Raw genomic sequence first — 12637 nt, 5'->3', positions numbered from 1 at the left:
TGGCATTCATTTCTAGAGGAATAGAGTATAGGAACAAGGATGTGATGTTGAGGCTCTATAAGGCACTGCTAAGACCTCACTTGGAGTACTGTATGTAGTTTTGGGCTCCTTATTTAAGAAAGGATGTGCTGACATTGAAGAGGGTTCAGAGAAGATTCACTAGAATGATTCTGGGAATGAGAGGGTTAACATATAAAGGGACATTTGACTACTCTTGGACTGTACTCCTTAGAGTTTAGAAGAATGAGGGGGGACCGCAAAGAAACATTTCCAATGTTGAAAGACATGGACAGAGTGGATGGGAGTCTAGTACAAGAGGGCATGAATTAAGAATTGAAGGGTGCCCATTCAGAACAGAGATGTGAAGAAATTTTTTTTAGCCAGAGGGTGGTGAATCTGTGGAATTTGTTGCCACGGGCGGCAGTGGAGGCCAAGTCATTGGGTGTATTTAAGGCAGAGATTGATAGGTATCCGAGTAGCCAGGGCATCAAAAGTTATGGTGAGAAGGTGGGGGAATGGGACTAAAGGGGAGATTGGATCAGCTCAGGATGAAATGGCGGAGCAGTCACGATGTGACAAATGGCCAACTTCTGCTCCTTTGTCTGATGGTCTTATGTTCTTCAAACTTGCGATGGTCAACACCATTAGGTTCATAGGGATTATGAACCAGCCAAATCAAAGCTCTGAGAAGCATGCCAATGCCCCTCCTTAAAGACATGTGTTACGGATTCAGGCAACAATAAATATAATGGGTCAGGCAGGAGTTTTTATAACAAGTAACATGTTTATTAAACACTGAAAACAAACCCCCCCAAAAGTAACCAAATCACTAACGTAACCAGAAATCAGCTGCTGTGCGGCAGCTTAAAGAGTTCTTAAAGCAATGAAGCTTAAACAGTTCTTAAAGCAATGTTGCAAAAACAGTTCTTTAAAGTAGTATTGCCATAAGTTCAAAATGCTCACAGTCCATTTAAGGGAGAGACTTTTTAAGACGATTTAAATTCTCTTTCACGTCGTGTTGCTTCGGTTCCCAAGATCGAACTTTTTCCCACGAAGAATTTACGAAAAGAGACGGCTTAAAGGCACTGACCTTTCCTTTACAGAACTATTCCCAATCCTTTCTGCTATTTCGCAGGGATTAACACGAGAACAGTCAACGAATTCCTTCTGAATGAGGATCAAACAAGGTCAAACCTGTTTCACCGTCGAAATCGATTCTCCTCCATCTTTCACTCCCGAACTCTGATCTTCACTCTCCACTGATTCTCACCTAGCAGTATTGTAAAGAAACTGCTAGCAATGACCTTTTAAACTTTAGGCATTAGATAAAACTTCATCGTTCAACTAAACTGCATCATCACATTAAATCACGCAGTGGCATGAAGTCAACATGGCAAATCCAGCCACGAACTGCCCCTTCTCACAGGGAGGGGTCCTCCTTTTATACCCTGTAAAAAAAACCTGTCACATGACCTCTACTGACGGGAAAATGACGTCACTCCACCATCACAAGACCATTACCTCAAGTCCGGTATAGCTTCAACCCCAGTCACGTGACAAGGGTACCACTGTCATGTGTCATGAGTACGTAACACTTGTGATGGCCAATAGTTTACACATGTTGTTTAGGTGACATGGGCAAAGACAGTTGCAAGTAAGGGAATGAGAGCTGAGGTCTATTATGACTTTCGTGACATTTCTAAAAGTATGCATACTGGACTTCCGGTAAGGTGGTGACTGCGTGGACGCATTGGCTTCTATGTGGGCAACGAAAAGTGTCATTGTCCTTTTTAAACATATTTATTTTGATCACAAGACCATGCTGGACATTAAGTATTTAAAGTATTCCTGCTGTACCCCATCAGCAAGTTCCTCATTGGTGGAGAATCTAAAGGAGCTGGATTTAGCGTGGACCATGTTTCTGCCTGGGACAGAGAAATGGGACCCGATGTGCAAAGATGATGTGCAGTCTAGCAACGAGTGATTGTCTTATTTATTTTGCCTGCGATCATAACACCTTGTTAAAGATTGAAAATATGGGCTGCTGCAAGTCCGGTTCACTGGTTTATTGATGAACGGAGGGGACGGTCGGTGGGGATGATATGTAGCTTTGGTCGTAGGGAAGGCTAGGCCTCAAGCTGCAGTGTTGCCTGTTCACAGCAGCCCAGGAGAGAAGTGCCTGAGCCAGTGTGACAAGGTTTCCATGTTGTCAATGTTGGTGCTGCCCCCTGGTGTCCAATCAGAAGAAGACAACCTGTATTGGGTTCAACTGCTGCGACATTCATGCAGTCAGCAGATTGGACTGTATTTCTCATGTGACTGTTGGTTACTGCTATCTTATATGTGCTATTTGTGCCTTGTGCCATGTATGACCATTGGTACTGTGATTAGTAACTTGGTCCCAGAGTAATGCTATTTTGTTTGGCTGCATTCATGGGAGTTAAACGTATGATCAAATACAATTAAACCAGAACTTTAACTTTCAAAATATATCTTTTCCTGGATTTTAGCCTTCTGTGGATTTGGGGACCATCTTATCAGGTGCTCTTCACTCCATCTGCAACAAACAGGATTTCCCGGTTTTAATTCCAATCCCAGCTTACCTTCTGACATGTCGGTTCATGGCCTCCACTACCTCCACAATCAAGCCAATCAAAGTTTGGAGGAGCAGCTCCTCATATTCCATGTGGTTAGCTCCAGACTTTATCTTCAGGTAGTTTTCCCCCTCCCCCAATCCCTCAGTTTCCATTCCCTAAGGGCTTGCATTGCACATCATCCCTTCTCCTCACCTGCGCATCAATTATCCCTGTTGCAACTCCTGTTTCCCTTTCTTCCATGGACCACTTTCCTTTCCTATCTCACTTCCTCTTCTTCAGATCTTTACCTTTTCCACCTGTCACCTCCTAAATTCTCTCTTCATCCCACTCACCTTTCCACCTAGATACACCAATCACCTTCCTAGCTTATACTCTTTCCCCTCCCACCCCACACCTTCTTATTCTGGCGTCTTCTCCCTTCCTTGCCAATGCCGAAGAAGGATCTCAGCCCAAAACATCGACTGTTTTCCACTGATGCTGCCTCAGCTGTTGAGTTCCTCCAGCACTGTGGACGTGTTACTCTGGATTTCCAGCATCTGCAGAATATTATTTACAAGTATGCAATGCATTTGCCAAGTCCTTTTTATCAAAGCTTTCCTTGTTTTTAACAGCAGTTCCAAAAGCACCAGAAAAAGAAAATCACTAACAAACTATCCGCCACCTCCTACCCCTTCTGCGGAGGTCTGTGAAGTGGATGGATCAGACAATGGTTTTATAGCACTTCTTGTGGGATGGGCAATAAACACTTCTCCTAATCTTTACAAGTACCTACTGCTGATCATCTCGGTAGTCGCTCACCAGGATTGCTTGTCCAGGAGTGAAACATTGATCCCCTTTGTCTGAGGACCCCCAGTTGCCTCCGTCGTTTGTCCTGCATATTCGTTCTGAGGTTGGGTTTAAGGAGATACACACATGAGTGCAGGGAACAGCCCAGAAACAGCAGAGCTGCTGAGTTATTGGATGTGGAGTGTGCTGCGTTGCAATATGCAAAGAGGAAATTGGTGAGCTTCTGATTCAGTGACAGTGTAGGGTGTTCTGCTGACATTGCTCGCAATGCGTACCTTAGACTCTGGACAAACCTTTCCTCCACTCCAGATGCAGCTGTGTGGTACGGTGCAGATGTAATATATCTTATTCCATTCATTTTCAGGAATGCCTGAAACTGTTCAGCAACAAACTGTGGTCCACTGTCACTGACTAAGTGTTTTAGAACACCAGTCCTTGAGCTGAGGCTATCGGGTACACTTCTGACCACTTTGTAGTTGCATCTACTACTACCAAGAAATTTTTCTGCCAAGACAAAGCAGGCCATATCCAGGACTGAGGGACATCGCTCTTGGCATCTCTGGACATGTTGCCATCACAAACAGTGCATGGCAAGCTACTTGATCAGCTGATCTATCCCAGCACACCAGACATCGCTTTGAACCAACGTCCTCATTTTGGCCATGCCTCGGTGACCAGCTCCTACAACACTTTAGTTCTCAGCTTCGACCCCCATGGAAGGCAACATCCATTCATCCCAGTGCTGGTTAAAATGTGGTAACTGGAACTTCTGCTGCACTATTTTGGGTTGCCTTGTAAACCTGAGATAGTGTAGGGGTTTTTATAGTTTCCCTTTCAAACATCTCTGGCATAACAGGGGGGACTTCTTCAAAATACAATTTTCAAAGACTTCCATCTTTACACCCAGACACACAAAATTAAAGTTAATTCTGACTGACTCTGGGTCGTATTCATGCATATGCAAACATCTGAGATGAAATGGTGTGGTCCTTTGTTTGCAATCAACCCCAAAATTCAGCTCCAGAAAGATCATTGTTCAGATTGTAAATTCAATCCTCAAACCACATTCAGGTGTGAACACTGGCTGCTGTTGTAATTAATATTTTCTACTTACCGTAACTGCAGGATGCACCCTATATATGGGATAGTCCATTACTATTTCAATGATTAGCTGTCCTCTTGAATTCAATTTTGTAATTGTGTCCACTCCACCCCCCACCACTGGTACTCCTTCTCTGCCACCTGACATACACCCTTCCCGCAGCGCTCTACCCTCACCAATCCCAACATACAATCTCGCCCTCTACTTCGTGCTGACAAATGCAGTTCTGTGCAAACGTTTCAGGCACCCTAGCTATAAATATGCGCCTGAAAATGTTGCATAGTCATTTATGTGGATGGATGGGAGGGAGACATGAGGCTCGTAGTACTGGTGTTGTTTCATTGCCTGACATGTTGTCTTTTGTTCTGCCGAGCATGATGGGTATGCCATGTTTTCATCAGGATGTGTCTCCGGCATATCCTCGGGACAGGTTAACACAAATGACACATTTCACTCTATGTAGCAATGTACGTGTGATAAATGAACTGGAATTTGGAACCCTGAACCTTGGATTGATTCCAGGCTTGACTGGACTTGACCAAGCCAGGATGCACACACATTCACTGGGATGAGGGCGATATGCAACCACTGGATATTTCATTTTATTACTTACTTCATCTTTACCTTACTTGATTATGTTTAATGTCATTATTTTAATGTTATTGAGATGCTTTTGTTATCCAGTTTATTTCATTGTATATTTTTAAATTATACAACAGTAGCTTGAAGCAAAACTATCTGAATCTCCTGTAGACTCTTGAAAGCTGTAATGTGACCATCCAAAGGATGAGGTGCTATTCCTTAATCTTACATTGATCTTTGCTGGAACAGTGAACAGGTCAGAGTGGGATGAAGTATTCAAATGGCAGGAAACAACGAGTGCAAGACCATGTTTATGAACTGAATGAGCTGCTCGACAAGACGGGCATGATATCCACAAATGATTTCTTAATGAAGGGAGAACCACATTGGGAACAAACAGCTATGCTAACTGAATTGGAATTGTTAACTTTATTGTCGGCACTAAAGGCTGGAGTGAAAGTTTCTCAAATGTTCCTTGAACTGATACTCTTCACCACAGTGTGCAGCAAGAAAATCACTCACACTTCACTACTGGTGTGCAGAGTTAAATCATAACATTTATTGGTTGCTTTTACACTCAGTTTCTAATATTACAGCTCATTTAACAATAATGAAAGGAAAATATACAATAATGACTATAAGATTTTAAATGAAAGTAACAGCATAAATTCTAACGAAAAGCACACAACAGATTAGACTGCATCTCGATCTTCAGTCTGCAAATTAAACCCTGTTTTCCATTCCATGGATACTCAACGATCTGTGAAAAGTTACCAGAATTTTCTGCTTTTATAGCATAATATTTTAATATTTTTTACATTTTGATTCAACTTTGGTGCACTGTAAATTGCATGAGTGTGGACTGTAAACCAACACTGTACATAGACTCGACTCTACTACAAGTTGCAAAGATTTCATCGGAATATATTTGCTTTCAATTTAAAATTGCTTAGAATGGAATTATTAACATTAAATAATGTAGAAGAGTAAGGAAAGTTTATAGTAATTATTATATAATATAGTAATATATATTACTATATATAGTAATATTGTAATATAGTACATACTATATAGTAATATATAATTGGGTCATAATTGCTTATGGCTCATTTGGGAAAAAATGGACTTGAATACTCTCCTTTGTAATTTGAGTATTTTATAAATCATTTCATTTTCTTTCAGAGCAAGCTTTATTAAAATTGAAATCAAATCAGATGGCACTTTGAGTTTGGTGCCGGCACATAAAAATAAGTTTTACCTAGAATTTGGTAGAACAGCGAACGACTCCAGCTGAAATAGGACCCATGGAGTAATAGAACTGGGAACTTGCAGTTATTTTACATGCCAGTGCTACTGATCTAACCATAGCATCACAAGTATCTAAAATAATATCACTTCAACTCAGGTGGAAATTGGAGAATTAATGGGAGAAGTGAATACAGTGAGTAATGATTGAGGAAAAGCCCTTCCACAGGTACAATACCCCTGCAAATCTTTAGGCATCTAAAGCCTAATTAGAAAGGTGTAATTCAGAAAGAGCATTGAGATATTCTTCATTGCCAGGATCATATTCCAAGGCCTTTTCAAAGCATTCAATAGCCTCAGCCTTCTCCCCAGCCAGCTGGTGCACCATCCCAAGAACACCAAAAGCTTTGCTGTTTCTTGGATTCCTCTCAATTTGATTTCTTAAGATCTTCCTCAAGTTACTGTCACAGAGCTTCCATTGTTTACTTCCATGACGGATTTTAAGTCCGTCCAGAAAATAGACAATGGCGTTTGATTCAGATCTTTTGTGGTGCAGTTCAAATAATCCAACTTGTAATGCTAGTGCCTGCTTATCATCTGGAGCAAGATCCTCCAAGCTCAGCAGACTGTTGTAGATCTCCTCTGCTCGGTCTACTTCTCCATTTTCCAAGCAGATTCCTGCAAAATCCATTTTTGCAAAAACAAATGATGGTTTAAGTTCAAATGCCTTTTCAAAGTGATATTTGCACTTACTAATCAACTCTGCTCTGTCAGAATGGTTGCGGTCTTTTTTCTTTCTCAGTGCGAATAGTTTTCCCCTGTAATATGTACCGATTTGGTGGTGTAAGAAAGTCGAGGATGGAGTAAATTCTAAAGCTCTCTTCAACAGGCCTATTGCATTATCAACATCTCCTCCTATTCTGTAAAACTTTGCTGCATAGCGAAGCACATATGGCAGATCTGGGGACTTCCTCAATGCTTCTTTAATTAATTCATTTGCTTTTTCTGAGCCATTGAACCCTTGCAGCTTTAGGGCCAACATAACCATGGCCAACGTGTCATCTGGGTCAAGCTCCAGCACCCGTCGCAGATACTTCACTGGCTGACTTCGCTCCTGATCCTCTGGAACACCAGAAATAACTTCCAGACGAAGCAAAGCAGTTGCATAGCCCATAGTCCACTCCACATTATCAGAATCGTCCTGCAGAGCCTTCTCAAAACATTCCTTTGCCTCCTCATAGTATTTAGCAGCAGAACTCAACAATGACCATCCCTTCTCCCCGTACACCTCGGGTATCATTGCTGTATAGCGAGGGCCATCACTGAGCGGTTTACAGATCATCTCCAGCTTGTCGAGATAGGACTGGGCCTCGGTCAGTTGTTCCATGTGGTAATGCACCCAGGCAAAGTTTCCATAGGTGATGATGCTTCTTCTTTCAAAGTCATCTTTGTGGTTCTCTCTCCATATCTTTTTAGCTTTCTTTAAATTTTGAATTGCTTCTTCATAGTAGCCTTGCTGACAGTTTACAAAAGCAAGATGGTTGTAGGATGTGGCTTGATATTTTACACCAAGATTTATAGAATCTTGTAATCTCAGCTTCAAATCTCTGAAGTCGGTGTTGTCATTCTCTGGAACCCATGTGAAGTGACATTGAAACTGGCGGAGTTTCTCTAACAGGGATTCCTTCAGAGTGTTGCTGCATGAAAGCACAAAGTAATCAAAGATTATTGATGTGATATCGATTCTCCATCCTAACTGCTAAATGTTTGGATTGACAATATTAGCAAATTCAGAATTCTTGAGCTGAGACATAGGCAGGGAGTGATGGGTGCAGAACAGTTCAATCCGTGCCTGATCAAACCAGTTTCTACCAGATGGATAGACCCAGTGGAAAACATCTTGGTTCTAGAGTTATCAACCAATAAGCCAAAACTGCCAGATGAAAATAATTACTATTTTCACATGATGCTGTTTAAATGTGTTTTACATTATGCAAGAGAGTAGGATATATTCACATTCAAATTTGTCATTTAAGGGTTGGGCCAGTCCTGCAGATTATTAACTCAGTAGCTGGGAAAATGAAAGCAAAGAGCATCTTTGTGACACCATCTCAGTCATTTGTCTCGCTATCTGAGTACATGGCTGGTAAATTTCAGAAGCAATTGGTAGCAAGGCAGATTAGCCAGTGTCTCCAACAGATAAAACCCATCATCAGACAAAAATGCTAATAGTGAAGCTGTGACCAAAAGTCTCAAGGAAGAGCTGCTGATGCTATGAAAATACCGTGAGTATGCAGTTGCAATTAAGAAGACAACATCCATCGTCTGGGACATGCAATGTTCTCAAAACTGCCACCAGACAGAAGGTACAGAATTCTGGAAAGTTGTACCATTATGTTCAAGAACAGCTACTTCCCTTCAACCATTCCAGTTCTTGAACCAATCAGCATAACTTCCATCACTCTTGTTTAACTACTCTATTAAAGCTTTGCACAAAAATGAGTTGAGTTTGTTTGTTGTTACAATTGTCTTCTGTTTTCTGTAAGTGTGCTTAATTTTGATTTATGTTTCTCCTGTGAATGCTTCTTATATGATGGTATGTGCTTGCTACGCTGCTGCAACTAACTTTTTCATTTCAACTGAGCATATACACTCAGTCGCAACATTATTAGATATCTGATAATATAGCCATGGAGTGCATATTTGTGGTCTTCTGCCTCTGTAGTTTATGATCTTCAAAGTTCAATGTGTTGTACATTCAGGGACGGTTGTGCTGGCAAATCCTAGGAGATCAGCAGTTTCTGAGAATCACAAATCATTCCAACAGCCATTCCACAATCAAAGTAACAAAGTCACTTATTCCTTCTGCATTCTAATGTCCCATCTACATGATTTCCTTCGGTTTCACTGCTCCTCCACTCCAAGCTCATCCACATTTCCCCATCCTGTACTCCAGCTTCTGTAGTTGCTTCACCTGCATTAATCATCATGATGCTTTGTGGTTTTTAATCCCTATCTGCTCTGCTCACTGCATCACTTAGTGACATCTATAAACTTCAATATATAATTCACTATTACTGAATGCTCTCGATGCTGAATGTCTTTTACCCAATGCAGGTTCCTTGAAATGAAGGGCATGTTCATTCATTTGCCTCTTGGTGCTCTCTCCTCATGAAAATTCTGTCCATTTCTGGGACCTGGACTACAAGACTTGCCTCAAATTATCATATCCTGGGGTGAAAAAGTGAGTACTCATGAACATGAGTACTCTCATGTGCTTGGCCTCCCCCACTACCTCCCAGTAGTTCGAGTTCCCAGGGTCAAATAAAGTTCCCAGATTACAAACCAGAGTTCAGATCCCAAACCCTTACCCTTAGTGATCACAAAACCCTTTCTTAAATGTCTGCAGATCCAGAGGTGGATCACATTAAATTTGACTGATCTGGTCATCCATGCTAACTCTGCTGTAATTTTCCAAGAACAGGGCTTACTCACCTCATGGTGCTGTTTGGAACTCCAGCTGTTCTTCAGAGGAATGGAAATGCTCAACATGAGGATTTCTGCTGGCTTTTATAATCCTGAGGGTGGGCTGAGTTGTACAATTTGTTGACTGAGAGTGGAATGGAAAATGAAACTGGAAATTGAAACTGTCAATCTCTCTCTTTCCTTGAGAATTCAATTAGTCATGATAACCATTATCTTTAAAACAGGCAACGTTAAATGGCAACCCCAGCCAGTTTCACCCTTTTACACGCTAATCCTGCCCACTAGTTAGGGTAAAGAATGGACTTTAAACCAAGCAGAGTTCAGACTTTAACCACTGTTACTCCACCATTGCTCTCACTCTGTAACTATCTTCTCCCTATTTCCTTGCTTTCACCAGTTCTGTTCCTTGGAGACTGTGACTTAAAAGACATCATGGGAATTGACATAGAAGCAGGTGGCACAGCGAGTGGAATAAAGAAAGTATGAAGATTCAGGAACAGAGCGTCTCCAACATTGAGCTCACCTTTGAAGTCAGAGTGTAATCTTTACCATGAGGCATCTCTAAAATGAGGACTAGGTGTTATGGTCCGGTCTGGAGCCCGCATTCTGGGTCTTGCTCCGGTGCGCAGACTCCGGACTCCGGGCCTTGCAGCCAGCCCTCCTGTCACCCTGAGCCATTGGATCATCTTGGCTTATGGAGGCACACCTGTTGCCTATTAGGGGGCAGGTGTTTATAAGGGGCTTGGCGACTGAGCCTAGTTGGGGGGTTGTTCTGCTCTGAAGTTGGTTTAACCTGCTTTGAATCCTGTTCTGCCCTGGTTGCTGGCTGCTCTGAATCTGGTTCTGTCCTGGTTGCTGGCCTGCTCTGTATCCTGTTCTGCCTGGGTTCTGACCTGCTCTGTATTGTTTCTGTCCAAGTTTGTCTTGTTTTCCTGCTTCTCTTGTGTGTACTGGTCCTGCTGTTCTGCTGTATTTGCCTTGCTTGTGTTGTCTGCTTGCTTCTCGCTATTTACTGGTGTTTCCTGGTTGTCCTGCTGCTCCCACTGGACCAAGCTCCCTTCTGTTACCTTGCCTCTGTTGGGTAAGCTGGGCTGTTGCTGTTACCCCTTTGGTGGTTCTGTCCCTTCCTGTCCCCTTCCTCTGTTGGGGAAGCCAGGCTGTCTGCTGTTGCCTGGTGGGGAGGACTTGGTCACCTTCCTACCCCTAACCTCAGATGGGTTGTGCCCTGCACCTGCCCAGGTGTCTGTGCCTTGCCCAGGCCTCAGTGTCTCTGTCTAGTGCTATGAGAGATGAACAGATCTGATGGACAATGGGGTGCAGAGTTACCCATCCCCCCTCCCTGAGAACCATGAACCTTTACTGTTGCTATGCTGCTCATGAGAGATAGAGATGAAAAACATGCAAGAACATCTGCTACAGATAAGAGAGGGGAGAGAGACTTGTTGATTTACTGTATTATGACTTCTGCAAGGGTTATTTATCTTCTACCATGTTGCTCATTAACATTTCTCAGTGGACTGCAGGAGTGGACAGGTTTGATGAACACAGTCATTCAAAATTGATTGATAGCTGAGACCCTGTGGGTGGGGATAAAAGTCAGGTCTGGAGAGACACCCTCCAGGCACACCAGTGGACCCTGACTGAGGGTTGTGAACCCACAAGGAAGGTGCGGGCATCGGAGACCAAACCAGGAGATCGGTCAGTTAAACTCACAGTGTTACAGCAGGGCCGGTGGGGACGTGTGTGTATCCACTCATGCCAGAATGATGAGTCCACCACAGAAGAATGGTCTAGCTGAATGACAGAGGGGTCATAACTGAATGGCCACAATGATACGATGGATTAAGAAAGGCGTAAAATGTTTGCCTGCCGCAACAGTTGCTGTTGCATCTCGCTCTCTCTCTCTCTCTCTCTCTCTCTCTCTCTCTCTCTCTCTCTCTCTCTCTCCAACGATTACAACTCAACAACCATATCTATGTCAGCACTCATGAACTTAACTGAACTTTATATTTTTTATGACAATTCATTTACCCCTAGACATCAATAGAGCTTGTTTATTATTGATTATTATTATTCCTACACTTTTAGGTTTATTATTGCTAACTTGTGTTATATATATATTTTCATTAGTGGTATTGTTTTGCTTATTTTACTAATAAACACTTCTGACTATAGTACCACCAGACTCCAATGGATTCTTCTTTCTCTACTGGTCAGACACCCAGTTACAGGGTACACCACAAATTGGGGGCTCATCCGGGATTTGATTACCAAATTGGGGGACCAGTGAATCGGGATAAAAGTCCCTTATCTGATTTGGTTGCATGAATAACCAGAAGAGATCATAATAGACAAATTTTTTAAAGATCTGACTTCGGGGGCATTGGAGGATGCCAGCAAGGCGGAATTGGTGAGTGTTGCGAAATGATTAAATCTCTCGGCGGTGAAATCGTCGATGAAGAGAGCAATCGCTATGCATTATGTATCCATGGGTGTGTTCACTTCGGATGTATTGGACCTCTTCCCTGAGAGGAAACCTGTCAAGGGTGAGGTTCAGTTACAGATAGAAAGATTAAGGTTGGCTGTGGAGAAGGAGAAAAGGGAGTATGAGTTCCAGATAAAGGAGTTGCAGGCTGCAAGGCAGAGAGAAGAAGCTGTAAGGAAGAAGGAAGAAGCTGATAGGCAGAGGGAGGAAAGGGAGAAAGAGAGGCAGCATGTGCTGGAAATAGAGAAAATAAAGGTACAGCAGGGAAGAAACTGGGCAGCAGATCCAAATGAGGGGTTCAAGATTGGTCGGGAGATCCAGTTGGTATCTCCATTCGAGGAGATGGATGTTGAT

At 42.5% G+C, this 12637-nt stretch overlaps 1 protein-coding gene across 1 annotated transcript; it reads right to left on the bottom strand.

The window, feature by feature from the left end:
- Nucleotides 1-5606: 5606 nt before the first annotated feature.
- On the bottom strand, nucleotides 5607-10007 carry LOC132379516 (interferon-induced protein with tetratricopeptide repeats 5-like). The gene is made up of 2 exons (XM_059947492.1): nucleotides 9808-10007; nucleotides 5607-8009 (listed from the first exon to the last, which is right to left on the bottom strand). Exons 1-2 carry the CDS (start codon nucleotides 9810-9812, stop codon nucleotides 6578-6580), a joined length of 1437 nt encoding a protein of 478 aa, XP_059803475.1. The 5' UTR covers nucleotides 9813-10007; the 3' UTR covers nucleotides 5607-6577.
- Nucleotides 10008-12637: the final 2630 nt, after the last annotated feature.

The sequence above is a fragment of the Hypanus sabinus genome, chromosome 22 (genome assembly GCF_030144855.1).
Source record: "Hypanus sabinus isolate sHypSab1 chromosome 22, sHypSab1.hap1, whole genome shotgun sequence".
Lineage (NCBI taxonomy): Eukaryota > Metazoa > Chordata > Chondrichthyes > Myliobatiformes > Dasyatidae > Hypanus > Hypanus sabinus.
Note: the sequence above shows the minus strand (reverse complement) of the source record. Positions and strands in the feature narration are given on the sequence as shown.